At 44.2% G+C, this 20,810-nt stretch overlaps 1 protein-coding gene across 3 annotated transcripts in view; it reads left to right on the top strand.

The window, feature by feature from the left end:
• Positions 1 to 20,810, top strand: part of TMEM132A (transmembrane protein 132A) — a 310,163-nt gene that overhangs the window by 174,833 nt on the left and 114,520 nt on the right. Inside the window, exon 1 of one of the 3 annotated variants that reach the window (XM_073560701.1) lies at positions 20,555 to 20,622. The exons of the other annotated variants lie outside the window; for them this stretch is intronic. Coding sequence (XP_073416802.1) covers positions 20,617 to 20,622 — 6 coding nt within the window. The 5' untranslated portion in view covers positions 20,555 to 20,616. Of the gene's footprint in view, positions 1 to 20,554; positions 20,623 to 20,810 lie in introns of those variants that run through there. 3 annotated transcript variants of the gene reach the window in all.

Genomic DNA, 20,810 nt, shown 5'->3' with positions numbered 1-20,810 from the left:
ATCTACTCATTTTTCTCTTCTAAGTGTTTTTCCTAAATTTGTCCTTTTTCTTTTGTTTCCTCTACTTTTTATAATAAATACTAGCTGAAGAGCCCGGCATTGCCTGGGCATAGTAACCAACTGTGGTTAGTTATAACAAATTATAATGATTATATTGCACATAAAAACATTTCACATCATATATTCAACACTACAGATTTGCAACACAAATTAACTAAACGATTACCCAAGTATTGATAGTATTTTATTTTCAACTCATTCAAGAGCCTTTTGATAAACAACATTTTTAGTTTTTCCTTTCGGTGCAAAGATGAACAGATTTTTGGCAGTTCCAACTCTTGAACAGACCGCGTAAAGTTGACCATGAGAAAAGCATGGAGATTGCAAATCGATCCCTACTACTTTCAAGGACTGTCCCTGAGCATTGTTAATGGACATTGCAAATAGCAGTTGAACTGGAAACTGGAGGCGTTTAAAATAAAAAAAACAAATCAGATGGAATGAGTGGAATTCTTGGAATGAAAATGTCCTCTCCTTTGGCACATTCTTTTTCTGAGCTGTGTATCTAACCCTATCCTGTGTGATACTTTCTGCTGAGCTGTGTATCTAATCCTATTGTGTGTTACTGACTTCTCAGTCGTGTATCTAATACTATCATATGTGATACTGACTGCTGAGCAGTGTATCTAATCCTATCCTGTGTGATACCATCTGCTGAGCCGTGTATCTAACCCTATCCTGTGTGATACTGACTGCTGAACCATGTACCTAATCCTGTCATGTGTGTTACTGACTGCTCAGCCGAGTATCTAATCCTATCCTGTGTGATACTGACTGCTGAGCCGTGTATCTAATCCTATCCTGTGTGATACTGTCTGCTGAGCCGTCTATCTAATACTATTCTGTGTGATACTGTGTGCTGAGCCATGTGTCTAATCCTCTCCTGTGTGATACTGACTGCTGCTGAGCTGTGTATCTAATCCTATCCTGTGTGATACTGGGCTCCCCCTGCAGTCTGTGTCAGAGGGTGGTCTGTGTTGGCACGGTAATAAATTGTGTTATTTGCAGCTTTACAGAAGGACGATAACACCATAGAAATGATAAGAAAAATAGGCAAAATTGTTTGGTGAATTGGAACGCGCGGGGTTAAAATTTCGCCTCACAACATAGCCTATGACGCTCTCGTGTTCCAGACGTGTGACTGTGCAAAATTTTGTGACTGTAGCTGCGACAGTGCCCTTGCCAATCCCGGACATCCACACATACATACACGTTTTCCCCATTATGTACCTAGCTAGGGGCAAAATTGTTTGGTGAATTGGAACGTGCAGGGTTAAAATTTTGCCTCACAACATAGCCTATGACGCTCTCGGGGTCCAGACGTGTGACTGTGCAAAATTTTGTGGCTGTAGCTACGATGGTGCAGCTTTATATATTAGATTACCCTTTTCACAATCCCCACGCAATACATGGGTAAATGCACCACTTACACATTCATCCACAGTGTTTTGAAGAATAAAATAAAAATGGTCCATTCGTCAAGAAGATGCTATTCACCATACGCTTTCAGGCATACACTTTCCTTGCCTCCGACACAGATTCAGGCAGTGAGGAAGTGTTAGGGATGGCAGAACGCACTGAATATTAAATAATAGAAAGTGCGTTCGCCGCCCTGGGTCCACCGTGCAGTAGGTGTTAAAACCGCTGCTAGACAATGGCAGACGCGCTATATGGCGGTATAATGCGCACGGGTTCAACGTCACCCGATGTGCGCAGAGCGGACTCTGTTAACTCACAGAGGCGCTGTAACTTAAACATAAACACCGAGCCTGTTAGACTCACAGGTCTCAGCGAAACTGCACGCACGGTATCTGGTCACAGGACACAGGCCGAAGACAGGGGACGGTGTCCGTCTAGACCTACCGTGTGTGCGGCGTCACTATTGCAGATGCCGGCAAGTGCTGCTGAATGCAGCACGGCGGCAGACACAGCTGCTATGTGATAGTGCCGTGAGAGACGTGACACCACTGGATGCTAGTGTAGAGGTGCGGTGTGCACAGTGGCCTAAGGTTTGCCACTGACTGGCGCTGACTCTTTCTATAGTTCCCTATCCACATGCGTAATATCAGAGGGAGGGGAATCTTAATAAGTCAGTCACCAGAATCATACATCCATCACCATTCACACATCTAGCAAGAAGAGTCTATACTAACCCATGGCCGAGCAGCCATGCGGACCTTTTATAGCCGTGCGCTGCCGGGACCTTCCAGATCTCTGAAATGGACCAATCAGATCAGGAGAAGGACCTGAGCACGTGACTCCCGATCTCCAATGGGAGATCGTCTCGTGAGCATGCCCGCTAGCGGGTCGAGAGGACTTAGCCTCTGGAGTGGCTTGCTGCAGGACAGCCTGCGCTGCTATTGCTGACCCAGAGGTGGCAGCAACAACCAGTCCTACACAACTGGTCTGAGCGGAGCGTCTGGGACACTGAGATTGCTGTGCAGGCTCCTGAGCGGTCGGTAGAGAATAGGAGACCACCAGATGCAAGGCTCTGGATTCCCGCTGTGCAGCTGCAGGAACCCAACGCCTATCTGCAGACCGGATATAACTTCAAGAGAAATGTGCTGTCTTCCAGGTGCAAAAATTAAAGATGTGTCTGACAGGATATCAGGACTCTTCAGACCTACAGATGACTACCCATTCCTGCTACTACATGTGGGGACAAATGACACTGCAAGAAACGACCTGGAAACCATCTGCAGAGACTTTGAAGACTTAGGAAAGAAAGTGAAAGAACTGGGAGCGCAGGTGGTCTTCTCTTCCATCCTCCCAGTGGATGGCCATGGAACAAGGAGGTGGAATAAGATTCTGCAGATGAACAACTGGCTACGTCGATGGTGCCGTCAGCAACGATTTGGATTTCTGGATCAAGGAGTGAACTACTTATACGATGGACTACTTGCTAGAGATGGGGTGCACCTTACGAAGACTGGAAAGCAGGTATTTGGAAGTCGCCTTGCTACACTTGTAAAGAGAGCTTTAAACTAGAACAACATGGGAAGGGAAGCAAAAGACCAGAACAAGCCATACACCTGACAAATGCTATCGAGAACTCTGCTATTAGAAGTGGAAAGGAAGAACAAAGACGAAAGAATCTAATTAATAAAAATATTGGAGAAAGAGAAACCAATCACAAACTAAAATGTTTCTATACTAATGCACAAAGCATGGGCAACAAACAAGGAGAATTGGAACTACTAACACAGGAAAAGAAATATGATGTCATTGGAATCACTGAAACTTGGTGGGACAATACACATGATTGGAATACAAGACTAGAAGGATACAACTTATTTGCAAGAAACAGACTTGATAAACGAGGAGGGGGTGTCGCATTGTATGTTAGAAACGCGTATATCTGCACAGAGATTGAAGCTTCAGAGACTGGGAGTTCTGTGGAAACTGTTTGGGTAAGAATACAAGGACAGAACAATGGAAAGGACACCATTGTAGGCATTTACTACAGGCCGCCTGTGCAAGCTGAAGATATGGATGAACTCTTCATGCATCAAATGGACAAGTTCTCCAAAAAATATGACATAGTTGTCATGGGAGATTTCAACTATCCAGACATTTGTTGGGAATCTCTCTCAGGCAAAACTAACAGGTCAAGGAAATTCTTATCCTCTCTTGCTGACAACTTTATCTTCCAAAAGGTAAGGGAGAAAACAAGGGGAACTGCTACCTTGGATCTAATCCTTATAAACAGGGAGGAAATGGTTGAGGAGGTAAAAGTGGCTGGGACCCTAGGAGGTAGCGACCATGCTATTTTAGAATTTTGGATAACTAGAGGCGGAAGACCTGTGAAGACTCAGACGTCAAGGTTAGATTTCAGAAAGGCAGATTTTAAGGGATTCAGAAAGAGAATTGGAGGGATCCAATGGCTGGATATCCTTAAAGACAAAAATGTCCAGGAAGGATGGGAAATCTTGAAAAATGAAATTCTCAAAGCACAGTTGTTAACAATTCCGAAAAGAGGGAAGAATAGGAAGCATTTAAGGAAACCAGGATGGATGAACACAGAACTTAAGCACATGCTAAAAAGGAAGAAAAAAATGTTTATAAAATGGAAAGAGGGAGGCATATCTAAAGAAGAATATAATGCTGTCTGCAAAACCTGCAGGGCACAAATCAGATTATCTAAAGCTGAAAATGAACTGAGGCTTGCAAGAGATGTCAAAAGCAATAATAAAGGATTTTGGGGATATGTCAAAAGTAAAAGAAAAGTCAAAGATGCTATAGGATTTTTACAGGATGAAAATGATGAAATGGTAAGACAGGATGTTGAGAAGGCTGAACTTTTAAATTCCTATTTTGCATCTGTTTTCTCTCAGAAAGGAAATGTAACATCAACTGTTATTCACTGTCCTATTAAGGGAATAGAAGAATCCAGGATATCTATAAACAGAAAGATAGTGAGGAAACACTTAGCTAACCTAAATGAATTCAAGTCTCCAGGTCCAGATGAATTACACCCCAGAGTACTGAAGGAGATAGCAGAAGAAATTTTTGAACCCCTCTCCATAATCTTTGAAAATTCTTGGAGAACAGGAGAAGTGCCAGAAGACTGGAGAAGAGCAAATGTTGTTCCTATCTTCAAAAAGGGGAAGAAGGTGGACCCAGGCAACTATAGGCCAGCGAGTCTGACTTCTATACCAGGAAAGATCTTTGAACAAATTATTAAACAACATGTATGTCAATACCTGGATAAGAATGAAGTGATTAAACAGAGTCAGCATGGGTTTGTAACTAATAAGTCATGTCAGACTAATTTAATTTCCTTCTATGACGGTATTACTGATTGGGTGGATCAAGGAAATGCTGTAGATATAGTATATCTTGACTTCAGCAAAGCATTTGACAAAGTCTCTCATACAATCCTTATTGAAAAAATGACTAAGTATGGAATGGACAAGGCAACTGTTAGGTGGATTCATAACTGGCTTAGTGATCGGACCCAAAGAGTGGTCGTAAATGGCTGCACATCCAGTTGGAAGAATGTCTCAAGTGGGGTACCACAGGGCTCTGTCCTGGGCCCTGTATTGTTCAACATCTTTATCAACGATTTAGATGAAGGAATTGAGGGTAAACTGATTAAATTTGCTGATGACACAAAGCTAGGAGGGATAGCTAATACTAGAGAAGAAAGAGAGAGGATTCAAAAAGATTTAAATAAACTGGAGAAGTGGGCAGCAACTAACAGAATGGTTTTTAACAGGGAGAAATGCAAAGTACTACATCTGGGCAATAAAAATGAAAAAAGCATATATAGAATGGGAGGAATAGGGCTAAGTGACAGCACATGTGAAAAAGACTTGGGTATACTAATAGATCACAGACTGAATATGAGTCAACAGTGTGATGCAGCAGCAAAAAAGGCAAATGCAATTCTAGGATGTATTAACAGAAGCATACAGTCTAGATCACGTGAAGTCATTATTTCCCTCTACTCCTCTTTGGTCAGACCTCATCTGGAATATTGTGTCCAGTTTTGGGCACCACATTTTAAAAAAGACATCAACAAACTGGAGCAAGTTCAGAAAAGAGCGACCAGAATGGTGACCGGTCTGCAAACCCTGTCTTATGAGGAAAGGTTGCAGGATTTGGGAATGTTTAGTTTGCAAAAGAGAAGACTGAGAGGAGACTTAATAGCTGTCTACAAATATCTAAAGGGCTGTCACATTGTAGAAGGATCAACTTTATTCTCATTTGCACAAGGAAAGACTAGAAGCAATGGGATGAAACTGAAGGGGAGGAGACACAGATTAGATATTAGAAAAAACTTTTTGACAGTTAGAGTGATCAATGAGTGGAACAGGCTGCCACGAGAAGTGGTGAGTTCTCCTTCAATGGAAGTCTTCAAACAGAGGCTGGACAGACATCTGACTGGGATGATTTAGCGAATCCTGCTTTGAGCAGAGGGTTGGACCAGATGGCCCAGGAGGTCCCTTCCAACTCTACGATTCTATGATTCTATAGCCTAACAGGAAGTTCCTCTATTTCTCCTCCTCCTTTTCTTCCTCATCTAGTGAGGAAGAACCCACAGCAAGGCACCCTAGGAACCAGGCAAAATCTACAGCAATTGATCCCATATGGACTCCACAAGCTGAAAATTATCAGCCGGTCATTCCGGATTTCATCGGCATCTCAGGAATCCAGTTTGATACCACTGGCCTCACTGAAATTGACTTTTTCAAATTCTCTTTCAGTGAGGAAATAATAAATGTTATGGTGGCCCAGACAAACTTGCATTCCCATCATTTTGACACCCACAATCCCACGTCATCATACGTCAGATGGACCCCTGTAAATGCAGCAGAAATTGATATTTTGGGGCATTATGCTGCATATGAGCATAGTTTAAAAAACCAAAAAAAAAACAGATTTGGCAATACTGGAGTACTAATGTACTCTACAGCACACCGGTATTCCACATGGCCTTAAATATTTAAAGCGATCCAAAAATGTTTGCATTCTAGTGATAATATACAGTGTCCTCCCCAAGACTATTCTAACGTTGATCGTTTATATAAAATTCGGCCAGTAGTTGACCACTTCAGCAGAAGGGACATCTGTAAAAATTCCAACAATACCTGTCCTGTAAGAGGTCCAGGTATTGAATTAAACTCTATAAGGCCTGTTTCACACATCAGTTTTTCAGGTCAGTTGAAATCCGCCAAAATGGCGGAAAACGGATCCGTGGCTGACGAAACACCAACGGGAGCCACCGGACTGTTGTTGTGCTGGGATCCGCCGATATTGTAATGTTAAAGGAACCGCGCCTGAAAAGAAAAAAAAAAAAAATAATACCGGCGATGTCGCAGTATCCGGGAGCGGGCATCTGCTTGTCGCGGAATCGAGCATGTGGATATCGCGGGATCGAGCATGTGGATATCGCAGGATCCGGGAGCATCTGTATATGCATTGCGGAGAGAGAGAGACTATGCTGGAATTTAGGGTTAAATCTCTTGTAAAAGCCAAAATGCGGATCCGACGTTAAAAAAAAAACGTTGCAGTGACTATCAAGGCATGTCAGCGGACGCCAAAGTTTTGGCGGATCCGCAAAATATCGGATCCAACAGATGACCACCCATCAACATCTGCCGATAATGCAAGTCTATGGGGGAAAAAAACGGATCTGCCAAGAAAAATGGCGGATCCGTTTTTTTTTTGCAAATCGGCGGATCTTGACTGATGCTGACAAACTGATGTGTGAAACAGGCCTAAGCTGTGCAAGAGTACCTCAGGGTACACCCACAGATTTAGTGTCTGCGAAGGGAAGGACACCCAGATTAACCCCACCTGAATGGGGGTGAGTGGGAAAATTGTGTGGGAATTTCTGCAACCACTGGTGGATAAGGGTTCTCACTTCTATGTAGACAGTGTGGCGTGACTAAGGCTGTGTTCACACGTAGCGTTTTTTTCGCGGTTTTTACTGCGGATTTTCCAATAAATCCACTATAAAACCGCGAAAAATAAGCTTTCCATTCATTTCTATACATTTTCCACTTTTTGTGCACATTGATGCATTTTTTACCGTGAAAAAACCCCATCGTGGTAAAAAACGCAGCATGCTCATTAATTTTGCGGATTTTTCCGCGTTTCTGGTTATTTCTATGCGTTTAGAAAACACGCGGAAAAAACGCATAAAAACTGCGTTTTCTGCGCAAAAAAAGCGCAGAAAAAAACGCACGGTTTCTGGGAAGGGAGTCCAGTTTTTAAGCAGAAATTTTCTGCTACGTGTGCACTTAGCCTAAGGGTTGTATAGTTGATGGGATTTATGTATCTCAGAGATGGCTTGTCTCTGTAATGTAAGCCCAGAGTGTTACTGTAGTACACATACGCACTAACTAATATCACTATATTTCTAATGTATTGCAAGGACCTGTGGTGAGGTCACAATCACGTGACTAGTCAGCTGCTGGGTTCGTGGGTGTGGCTAGAACTTTATAAGGTAGACTACTCCTGAAACACAGGGCTGTATGTGAGGAGGGGAAGCCTCCTGTGTGTTTTCTGGCTCCAGGACTGAGCCTAAAGGACTGGACATTTGTTCTGTGTTTTGCCTGAGCTAAAGGCTATTTCTTTTGTTCTCTTTTGCTTTGTGGGTTTGTGATGCAATAAACCCCATGAACTTTAAAAGGAACCTGCCTCCTGATTGACTCCCGTTGCACCTGAGCGAGTAAAATCCCTACAATTGGTGCTAGATGTGCGGGCAGCGTTCCCAGCAGAGACTTGAGACACTTGCTGCATGTCCTGGGTCAAGTTTGCAGCAAGGCAGTAAGCATTACCTGTAATAATGGAGGACCTGCTGAAACACCTGGTCCAGTCCCATTCACAGCAACAGGCGATCAACAGGCTGTTGTTACAGCAGAGCCAGCAGGAGCAACGGCAGCAGATGCAGCTTCTGGCAACCGCCATCCAGGGCAGGATGAGCGCCCAAACCCCAAGTCTGGCTGATCACACCCACGTCAGGAAGGCGGTAAGACGTGCATTACAGAAAATGACCCCTGAGGATGATGTTGAGGCCTTCCTGACAGTATTTGAGAGGGTAAAACTTCAGCCAGAGCAGTGGGCAGAGGTACTGGCCCCATACCTGATGGGGGAGCCCCAGAAGGCGTACTGTGACTTGACTTTACAAGACGCCAACGAGTATCCCAACTTAAAAGCGGAGATTCTCGCACGTTTGGGGGTGACAATGACTATCAGGCTATGTGCACACATAGTTTTTTTGGTGTGCGGATTTTGGAGAGAAAACCGCAGGTAAATCCGCAGGACAAAAGTCCTGCGGTTTGTCTGCGGTTTTGCCCTGCGGTTTTACACCTCATAATGGATGAGGTGTAAAACTGCAGCGTTTCGGCACCAAACAATTGACATGCTGCGGATTGTAAACCGCAGCAAAACCGCGCGGAAAAATCTGCAGCATGTGCACAGCGTTTTTTAATTTCCATAGGAAATAAAGATACTGTACAACGCAGCAGAATCTGCTGCGGACCTGCAGCTGTAGAAACGCTGTGGAACCGCAGCAGAATCCGCACCATGTACACATACCCTTAGGGCACAGCGAGTTCACCGCTGGGCCTATTACCGGGACAAACCGCCTCATTCCCAAATGTTCGATCTGTTGCACCTGGTCCAGAAATGACTGCAGCCAGAGTCTTCTACGCCTGCGCAGATGGTAGAGCGAGTGGTGATGGATTGGTTTGTGCATTCCCTGCCGAGACCCCTACAGACTTGGGTTGCCCAGGGTGATCCCCAGAATGCCGATGAACTGGTCGTGCTGGTCGAGAGATACCATGGGATGGAAGGTTCCTTGGGGGAAGCAGCCCATTCCGTATTGGGGGTCCCAACAGGGGGCGGAGTCCCAAAAAGGGGGTGGGGCGTCCAAGGTCAAAAGGGGCGGGGGAAGCAGTGCCCAAGGTCCCCACGGGTGATATTATTTGTTGGAGATGCCATGGGCCAGGACATATAGCGGCCCGTTTTCCCCTGACCACCGAGCAGATGAACTGCAGCATGGTACGCCGTAGTTCGTACTATGCATATCCAGCCTGCAGTGTGAACTCTCCACCTAACGAGTGGCCTAAAGCGTGTCCCGTGAAGTTGAACTGTTGAGCAGTAATGGCGCTGCTGGACTCCGGGAGCTTGGTGACCCTTATAAGGGCCACTTTTACTCTCTACCTACTCCCGGGAAAAAAGGTCGGCGTTCGGTGCATTCATGGTGATGCAAAGGACTTCCCTGTGGCCAGGGTGAACATTGAAACTGCGCATGGCACCGAGTCACATGAAGTTGGCGTCGTTCAGGACTTGTTGCATCCTATAATTATAGGCCGGGATTTCTGTCTGTTTTGGGATCTGTGGGGTAAGGGTTCTGAGATTGCTAGCAAGAGCAGGGAACCAATAAACCCTAATAAGGTATCGCCACCACCAGAGGCAGATGGGTTTCCTTTGTGTCCTTATGGGGGATGAGGAGGAAGGGTCCCCTGTATCTGACATTCCGGAGTTAGGGGTGGCCGGTGAGAATTTTGGGACTGCCCAACATAGGGACTAAAGCTGAAAGAAGCCTTCAACAATGTCACTCTCATTAATGGGGTTGCACAAGAGCCGGGAGCGGACACAAGGTTTCCCTATTTTATGATGAGTGGGGAATTGTTATACCGGGTCACGAAAATAAGGGAGGAGTTGGTAGAGCAGTTAATAGTACCAGGCCCCTATAGATGGAAAGTGTTGGACATGGCCCATTCACACATCTTGGGGGGACACCTGAGGGTGGAAAAAACGCAGGAACGAGTTGTGCAAAGGTTCTATTGGCCTGGGTGTCACCGGGAAATAGTAAACTATTGCAGGTCCTGTCCTGTTATGAATGAGTCACCGAAGGAGGAAAAAACAAAAATACAAGCTAAGTCCAGAAAACCGGAGAGGTTGGTAGCTATCGGATTGCAGACCCCTGATCCTATCCACAACAACTAACAGTAGCCGTGGGGGGTTCCTACGATGCCCTAGACCCCTCGATCACAGCCAGAGAACTAAATAGGCCTAAAGAAAGAAAGGGGAAATCTAAACTGCCCCAGAGCAGACCCCAAAGCAATAGGCAGCCCCCAACATATAATGACGGTGAAGCAAGATGAAAACACTAACACAGATAGAAAGATAGGTTGCGCAAACGATGGGGCCCAAGCTAACTAAAAAGGACAGGATAGAAAAGCTGCTGTCTGCAATCCGTAAAAAACCCTACCAAAAAATGTCCCAACCGTCTGATAGGAAAAACAGGCACTGAAGTCGCTAGGACTTCAAAAAGACTATATCAGCACTCAGGTAAATTCTGAAGACAGAGCAAAGAGACAAACTGATCAGAGACAAAAATGGAACTCAGCACACCCCCGACCGGGGATGGCTGAACTCCAAAAAACAAGGTAAACAAAACAAAACTAATAAGTTCAATAGCAGAGCAAAAACTTATCTTTGGGAAGCAGGAATCAGACTGGTCTCCAAGAATCCAGCAGAGAAATCATCAGCGACTCAGAAGGGCGTCGGCTGCCTTATATCCAGTCAGAATTTCCTGTTACCCAGTCATCATCTACCAGATCAGGTGTTTGGTAATCAGCCTCACTACCTTCCTTCACCAGAAGAGGGAGTTCATCAGACATCGACGGTGAAGGGGAAAATGAACTCACAACAGTACCTCCTCCTTGAGGAGGGGTCACCGAACCCTCATCCACGCCACCAGGGCGATCAGGATGGGCCCGATGAAAGGCACGAACCAATCTTTCGGCATGAATATCGGATGCAGGGACCCAAGAATTATCCTCCTGGCCATAACCCTTCCATTTAACCAAATACTGGAGTCTCCGTCTAGCCAGGCGAGAATCCAGTATCTTCTCAACCTCATATTCCACATTACCTTCAAACAATACCGGGTCAGGAGGTGCCACCACAGAAACTACTGGTTCAACAAACATCTTTAACAGAGACGTATGAAACACGTTATGGATCTTAAATGTAATAGGAAGAGCCAATCGAAAAGAGACTGGATTAAGAATCTACAAAATCTTGTAAGGTCCAATAAATCTAGGTTTAAACTTTGGAGAAGCCACCTTCATAGCGATATTCTTTGATGACAACCAAACCATATCACCCACCTTAAACTGGGGACCAATGGTCCTATGCCGGTTGGAAAACCGCTGGACCTTTTCCTGGGAGAGAGACAACTTATCCACCACTTGGTCCCAGATCTGGTGCATTCTCTCCACCACAGTGTCAACACCTGGGCAGGCAGAAGGCTCCACCTGCCCTGAAGAGAATCGAGGATGAAACCCAAAGTTACAAAAAAAGGTGACATCAAAGTGGCAGAACTAGCTCTATTATTTAAAGCAAATTCGGCCAAGGGCAAAAATGAAACCCAATCATCCTGATCAGCAGAAATAAAACATCTCAAATACGACTCCAAAGTCTGGTTTGCTCTCTCCGTCTGCCCATTGGTCTAAGGGTGAAACGCAGAGGAGAAGGACAACTGAATTCCCAGCTTGGAACAGAAAGTCCTCCAAAATCTAGACACAAACTGAACTCCTCTGTCAGATACAATGTTCTCAGGAATCCCGTGCAAGCGAACCACCTGTTGCAAAAACAAGGGCACCAACTCTGAGGAAGATGGCAACTTAGGGAGTGGTACTAGATGGACCATCTTAGAGAACCTATCACAAATCACCCAAATAACAGTCATTCTCTGAGAGACAGGCATATCAGAGATAAAATCCATTGAAATATGGGTCCATGGCCTCCTGGGCACCGGCAAAGGCATCAACAACCCACTAGAGCGAGAACAAGGTTTAGACCGAGAGCAAGTCCCACAGGACTGCACAAAATTTCTGACATCACGAGACAAGGCGGGCCACCAAAAAGACCGACTCACCAAATCTCTAGTACCAAAAATACCTGGATGACCAGCCAAAGCAGAGCAATGAACTTAAGACATCACTCTCTTCCTCCACTGGTCAGGAACATACAATTTTCCAATGGGACAACGCTCAGGTTTGTCCTCCTGAAACTCTTCCAGAGCATGTCTCAAATCAGGCGAGATGACAGAAAGAACTACCCCCTCACCTAAGATGGTAGCAGGCTTGGTCACAACAGGAGAATCAGCAAAGAAACTCCTAGAGAGGGCGTCTGCCTTGACATTCTTAGTGCCCTGAAGAAAAGAGACCACAAGATCAAAACGTGTGAAAAACAAGGCCCACCTAGCCTGTCTAGGATTCAAGCGTTTGGCCGACTCCATGTAAATCAAATTCTTGTGGTCAGTAAGGACCACGAGTTGATGTTTAGCTCCCTCCAACCAATGTCTCCACTCCTCAAATGCCCATTTCATGGCTAACAGTTCCCGATTCCCCACATCATAGTTACGTTCGGATGGGGAGAAATTTCGGGAAAAGAAAGCACAGGGATTCATTTTAGATGTTACAGGATCTTTTTGGGACAAAACAGCTCCTGCACCAATCTCAGAAGCGTCCACCTCTACCTGAAACGGGAGTGAGACATCAGGTTGCAGCAAAACTGGAGCAGAAGTGAACCTTCGCTTCAGCTCCTGAAAGGAAGAAACAGCCTCCGGAGACCAATTCAGCACATCAGCACCCTTCTTAGTTAAATCAGTCAAAGGTTTGGCAATACCAGAAAAATTAGCTATAAATTTACGATAAAAATTAGCAAAACCCAAAAATTTCTGGAGGGCCTTCAAAGAAGTGGGCTGAACCCAATCATAAATGGCCTGTACCTTGGCCGGGTCCATTTCAATAGTTGACGGAGACAAAATAAATCCCAAAAATGAAATCTTCTGTACACCAAAAAGGCATTTCGATCCCTTGACATACAGGGAATTCTCCCTCAAAATCCAGAACACAGTCCGAACATGTTCCACATGAGAGTCCCAATCCTTGGAAAAAATCAAAATATCATCCAAATAGATGATCAAAAATTTATCCACCAAGTCTCGGAAAATATCATTCATGAAGCACTGGAAGACAGAAGGGGCATTAGTGAGCCCAAAAGGCATCACCAGGTACTCAAAATGTCCCTCCGGAGTATTAAACACCGTCTTCCATTCATCCCCATGCTTAATGCGAATAAGATTATACGCCCCCCTGAGGTCAAGCTTTGTAAACCAGCAAGCACCTTTAACTCTGGAGAATAGATCAGAAATCAGGGGTAACGGATACTGATATTTAACAGTAATTTTGTTGAGGGAACGATGGTCAATACAAGGCCTTAATGACCCATCTTTCTTAGCCACGAAAAAAAACGCCCAGCACCTAAGGGTGAAGAGGATGGTCTAATATGACCCTTCTCCAACGACTCCTTAATATAGGATCGCATAGCCTCGTGTTCGGGTACAGATAAATTGAAAAGTCGACCCTTGGGAAATTTACACCCAGGGCTCAGCTCAATTGCACAGTCAACTCCTATGACGAGGCAAAGATGCAGACTCATTCTCACTAAATACATCATAATAGTCAGCCAAATAGTCAGGAACATCATGCGACTGGGGAGAGGTGGAGAAAACAGGAGCATCACTAAGGGGACACCGACAACCTCAACTCACCACAGACACAGATTTCCAATCCAAAACTGGATTATGGATTTGCAACCAGGGAAACCCCAGAACATTGGTATCATGCAAATTATGCAACACCAAAAATCTGCAATTCTCTTGATGGTCTGGGGTGACCCGCATTACCACCTGGGTCCAAAACTGAGGTTTATTCTTCGCCAAAGGAGTAGCATCAATACCCCTCAAAGGGATAGGCGTCCGCAGAGGTGTCATAGGAAATCCACAACGTTTAGCAAAATCCAAGTCCATCAGGTTCAGAGCTGCTCCCGAATCCACAAAAGCCTTAGCGGAAAATGTGGACAGGGAGCAGATCAGAGTAATTGCCAGAAGAAACTTAGGTTGAACACCACCCACAGCAAATGTGTGTGCTAAACGTTTCTCTCGTTTAGGGCAGACAGAAATAATATGCGAGGCATCACCACAGAAGAAACACAGCTTATTACGCCTTCTGAACTCCTGACATTGTGCCCTAGACAAAACTATCACATTGCATAGGTTCAGACATTTGTTCAACAGGTGGCAACACCTCTTTTGCGGTTTTGCGTTCACGCAAACGCCGATCAACCTGAATGGCTAATGACATAGAATCGTCAAGACCAGAGGGAACAGGAAATCCCACCATAGTATCTTTTACGGTTTCTGACAAACCCTTCCGAAAGAGAGCTGCCAAGGCACTATCATTCTAGGTAGTAAGGACCGCCCACTTTTGGAATTTTTGACAGTACAACTCTGCAGTATCCCGACCCTGGCTCAATGCCAACAGGGCCTTTTCAGCCTGATCAATAGCATTAGGTTCATCATACAACAACCCCAAGGCTTGAAAAAATGCGTTCACATTAGTAAGAATAGGATCATCCGGTTTCAAGGAAAACGCCCAATACTGGGGATCTCCGCGCAGCAAAGAGATGACAATTTTAACCTGCTGCGCGGAGCTCCCCGACGAGTTAGGCTTCAAGGCAAAAAAATAATTTACAATTATTCTTAAAATTCAAAAATTTAGACCGATCCCCAAAAAACACATCAGGAGTAGGGATCTTTGGTTCAGCAGCATGTGAATGAGCAAGATAGGCGGAAATTCCCTGCACTTCAGCAGTGAGCTGCTCCACACGATCAGACAATTGCTTCATCTCCATTGAGAAAAAAAAAATTTCCCCTATGGCCTCAGAGACAGAGGAAAAAATATACACACAAAAAAAAAAAAAAAAAAAAAAAAAAAATTCTGACACTTTTTTTTTTTCCTTTTTTTTTTTTTTACAATTCTTTCCTGCTACTGAGTACCCTAGGATCTGCGGTATGGCTGGTGATTCTGTTATGAATGAGTCACCGAAGGAGGAAAGAACAAAAATACAAGCTAAGTCCAGAAAACCGGAGAGGTTGGTAGCTATCGGATTGCAGACCCCTGATCCTATCCACAACAACTAACAGTAGCCGTGAGGGGTTCCTACGATGCCCTAGACCCCTCGATCACAGCTGGAGAACTAAATAGGCCTAAAGAAAGAAAGGGGAAATCTAAATTGCCCCAGAGCAGACCCCAAAGCAATAGGCAGCCCCCAACATATAATGACGGTGAAGCAAGATGAAAACACTAACACAGTTAGAAAGATAGGTTGAGCAAACGATGGGGCCCAAGCTAACTAAAAAGGACAGGATAGAAAAGCTGCTGTCTGCAATCCGTAAAAAACCCTACCAAAAAATGTCCCAACCGTCTGATAGGAAAAACAGGCCCTGAAGTCGCTAGGACTTCAAAAAGACTATATCAGCACTCAGGTAAATTCTGAAGACAGAGCAAAGAGACAAACTGATCAGAGACAAAAATGGAACTCAGCACACCCCCGACCGGGGATGGCTGAACTCCAAAAAACAAGGTAAACAAAACTAATAAGTTCACTAGCAGAGCAAAAACTTATCTTTGGGAAGCAGGAATCAGACTGGTCTCCAAGAATCCAGCAGAGAAATCACCAGCGACTCAGAAGGGCGTCGGCTGCCTTATATCCAGTCAGAATTTCCTGTTACCCAGTCATCATCTACCAGATCAGGTGTTTGGTAATCAGCCTCACTACCTTCCTTCACCAGAAGAGGGAGTTCATCAGACATCGACGGTGAAGGGGAAAATGAACTCACAACACTGTCCTACATGTCAGTTAACTGCCCCCACCCCTCATTTCCCGAGCCCCCTTGTGCCATTGCCCATTATTGAGGTGCCATTTGAGAGAATTGCCATGGACTTGGTCGGTCCCTTAGTTAAATTAGCCCCGGGGCCATCAGTATATATTAGTCAACCTGGACTATGCCACACCCTATCCTGAGGCAATTCCCCTGAGAATTTCCTCCGCGAAGAGTATAGCCCGCGAGCTGGTCCATGTGTTTTCCCGGACGGGTTTGCCGAAGGAGATCCTGACCGACCAAGGGGACACCTTTTATGAGCAAGGTGATGAGGGAGTTGTGCAAGATTCTGCAAATCTCCCAGCTGAGGACTTCAGTGTATCATCCGCAGTCAGATGGCCTTGTTGAAAGATTTAACAAGACACTGAAGAGCATGCTAAAAAAAGCCAGAGAGAAAGACGGTAGAGAGTGGGATTGTCTCTTAGCGTATCTACTTGTTTTCTATCTGTGAAGTTCCCCAGGCCTCCACTGGGTTCTCGCCCTTCGAGCTCTGTATGGCCGACAAGGACCTTTGGTGAGGTCACAATCACGTGACTAGTCAGCTGCTGGGTTCATGGGTGTGGCTAGAACTTTATAAGGTAGACTACTCCTGAAACACAGGGCTGTATGTGGGGAGGGGAAGCCTCCTGTGTTCTGGCTCCAGGACTGAGCCTAAAGGACTGGACATTTGTTCTGTGTTTTGCCTGAGCTAAAGGCTATTTCTTTTGTTCTCTTTTTGTTTTGTGGGTTTGTGATGCAATAAACCCCATGAAACTTTAAAATGAACTTGCCTCCTGATTGACTCCCGTTGCACCTGAGCGAGTAAAATCCCTACAATAGCTTTTATACCAGCACGCCACTCCTAAAGACCCTCTCTGCCAGAGGTACAGTTGCATGTGGCACTGTGTGAAAAAAATCAGAGAGGCCTCCCTAAGCCGCGAATTTGGCAACTGCTGAGAAAAGAAGACAGCAGAGCCCAATGCAGCGACAACATGCTGGTGGTCAAGTATAAGGAAAAGAGGGATAGCCTTATCTTGACCACCATAAACTGTGACAACAGCTTCCTTGCCACTGTCCAGGGTACCACAACACAAGTCCCAAAATCGGATTGTATCCTGGATTATAAAAAGTTCATTGGGTGGTGTAAATCTCTCAGATCAGGCCCTTAAACCATACAGTGTTATGCGAAAATCTAAAGTATGGTACAAAAATTGGCTGTGCACATTGTACAGATGGCACTGTACAATTCGTTTGTGTTGTTTTGTTGTGCAGGCAATATGGGAACTTTCCTTCAGTTTCTTCAGGAGGTAGATATCATAGCCCAAAAGTTTGGCACTTAGGAAGATGAGGGTCTTGGTACTTCTGAAACTAATGGTTCCGGATTGTACCAGGTCAGCATTTTCCTGGAGAGGTTCCCCAAACACAGAAGAAGGGAAGATCACGAAAAAGGTGCAGAGTATGCTCATAGAGGGGAATACAAAAAGATACAATTTACCATTGTGAAACCTGGCCTTTGTGCCAGTGTGCCGCACATCTGTAAATGTAAAAAAATTTGGTTTTATCCTGTTGACACAATACACTTTTATAATCTGATGTTTTCCACACAACTTACACATACCACCACATTATAAATTCATGCACTAGTTAAACCAAATACATTATAATAATTACTATAACTGTCTCTAGATACATTTCTATTTTCCAAAATGGGGTCACTTGAGGGGGTTTTCCATTGTTTAGGCACATCAGGCGCTCACCAAACGCGACATGGTGCACACAAACTGTTCCATCTATCTGTGCTCCAAAATGTCACTCCTTCCTTTCTGAGCCCTGCTCTGAGCCCAGACAGTAGTTTTCCACCACATATAGGATATCGGCCTCCATAGGAGAAATTGCACAATTATTGGGGTCCTTTTATTCTCCTACTCTTGTGAAAATAAAAAATATGGCTTAAAAGAACATTGTTGTGAAAAAAATGTGATTAGTTTTATTTTTTATTTTCACGGCTCACCGTTATTAATTTCTGTGCTGCACCTGTGGATTCAGGTGCTCACCACACATCTATATAAATTCCTTGGGGTGTCTGGTTTCCACTGTTTAGGCACCTCGGGGGCTTTCCAAATGCAACATAGTGTCTACTCTTGATTCCAGCCAATTTTGCATTAAACTCAAACTGTGCTCCTTTCCTTCCAAGCCCTGCCGTGCGCCCAAACAGTGGATTTTCCCCCACATATGGGGTATTTTTGTTCTCTGATTAAATTACACAACAAATTTTGTGATTCATTTTCTCCTGTTACCCTTGTAAAAATAAAAAAAATTGGGACTAAGGTAAAAAGTTTTGTGAAAAAAAAGTAAAATGTTATTTTTTTCCTTCCACATTGAATTAATTCCTGTGAAGCACCTGAAGGTGTGTAGATTTTAGAATTGTGTGACTTTTGTGTATTTTCTGTCATATAGGCCCCTCAAAGAGACTTCAAATATGACGTGGTCCCTAAAAAAAAAAAAATTGTATGGTAAATTTTGTTGGAAAACTGAGAAATTGCTGATCAACTTTTGACCCCTATAACTTCTTAACAAAAGAATTGTTTAAAAAATTGTACTGATGTAAACTAGACATGTGGGAAAAGTTACAGTATGTATTAACTGTTTTGTATGACCTAGCTCTCTTGTTTAAGGGCATAAAAATGAAAAATTTGAAACTTGAAAATTTTCGCCACATTTCCAGCATTTTTGTAAGTCGTATCAAACACATTTACCACTATCATGAAGTGTAATATGTCACTAGAAAACAATGTCAGAATCACTAGAATCCAATGAAGCGTTCCAGAGTTTTGACCTCAAACTGACAGCGGTCAGAATTGACAAATTGGCCTGGTCAGGAAGGTAAAAACAGGTTTTGGGGTAAGAGGATTAAAGATGTACTGTTATGCAGAGATGTTTCTCTATGTACCTGTAACAATAGAGGAGATGGTAGTAGAAAAAAATCTCTTATCCTTGGCATTCAGCCTTTGGTTAGGTTCACATTGCGTTAGGGCGATCAGTTTGTAAGCAGCACTAACGCAATGTAATGGACATGTTAACGCACCCATAGACTTCCATTAGTGTAACGGATCCTAACACATGTCAAAATCGGCATGCGTTTGCAATGGTCCGTTAGTTTGTGACTCACCTCCCAATGCAGACTACCATGTTTTCGGGTCTGGTACGGTGAACGCACAGTGAACGGAAGCGTTTGTTCTGCCATAGAACTCTATTGCAAATGCAGGCAGGCGCATAAATGACCTAACGCATCCACATGCGTTAACGCGATGGCAAAAATACACCACAGAAAGACAATTTTGGGCTCATTTTTAGAGCATTCGTTAAATGGATCTGTTATACGGATTGCCCTAACACAATGTGAACCAAAACTTTGACTCATTGCTAAGTCTGCTGCCTTCCCTGTAAGAGGTTGTGACTAAGAATCCTGGGTGAGGAAAATAGAAAATTAATACAAATGCTGACCCTCCCCAAACCTGCACAGCCAGGAGAGCAGACACAATGCTGTACAGACTGTCCTGTTTTCAGTTGTGGACACAGCTTAAGCTGGTTTCACATTAGTGTTTTTTGCGCAGCGCATCGTGCGCTATTGGTTGCATGCGCCATGCGCCCCTATGTTTAACATGGCGTATGCATGGTCTTGCGTTTGCACGCGTTAGTATGCGTTTTCATGTGCATACGTTTTTTCAAGCTGTGCACCTAGGCGTGCCAGATGCAACCTGTTGCATTTTTAGGTCCGCGGAAAGGCGTAAAAAAAAAGCTTGCGCACGGAATGCGACAAAATAACGTATTACAGTCTATGGGAATGCAGGTGCGCGCATGGACATGAGTTCATCTGCGTTTTCATGTGCATGCGTTTTTGGCGTAAAAATGTGTAGACACTGGTTTTAACCCCTAGAGAACGAATGCGCATAAAAAACGCAAACGCATGATGCAGTTTTTGCATGTGTTTCTATTGCGCACGATGCGCTACGCAAAAAAAACGCTAATGTAAAATTAGCCTTAAAGGGGTATTCCCATCTCCAAGATCCTATCCCAATGTGTAATATTGTAGTAGCTTAGGTATCCATGGTTACAACCATTGATATACTGACAGTGTTAGTGGTCAAAACCATTGATACCTGAGCTACTGCAATGCCTTGCACATGGGCTAATCAGCATGGCTTGGAGATGGGAATACCCCTTTTTAAGTCGAAACACAGCCTTAACCTCCTTAGACAGCAAGACATCTTCTAACTTTGGGACAGTCCCACTGGATCTGGGATGGTTGGGAGATATACTACATGGTGGTAGGTTTTGCTAGTCGTTTAGTAATAATCTGTAGATAAAGCAATAATTTTATCAAAAGCAAACAGCTCTGTAAGGGACACTTCACTGGTATCAGGGTCTCTCATGACCCATCACTAATAACTTATGCAACAAGTGTTTGCTTGAAATCTGAAATGTTGTTAATGTCATTGATATTCAGCAAATAACG

This window comes from Dendrobates tinctorius, unplaced genomic scaffold, assembly GCF_039654945.1.
Source record: "Dendrobates tinctorius isolate UK_male_01 unplaced genomic scaffold, ASM3965494v1 ptg000302l, whole genome shotgun sequence".
In the NCBI taxonomy this organism is placed as follows: Eukaryota; Metazoa; Chordata; class Amphibia; order Anura; family Dendrobatidae; genus Dendrobates; species Dendrobates tinctorius.
This window is presented reverse-complemented; position numbering and strand designations above follow the sequence as displayed.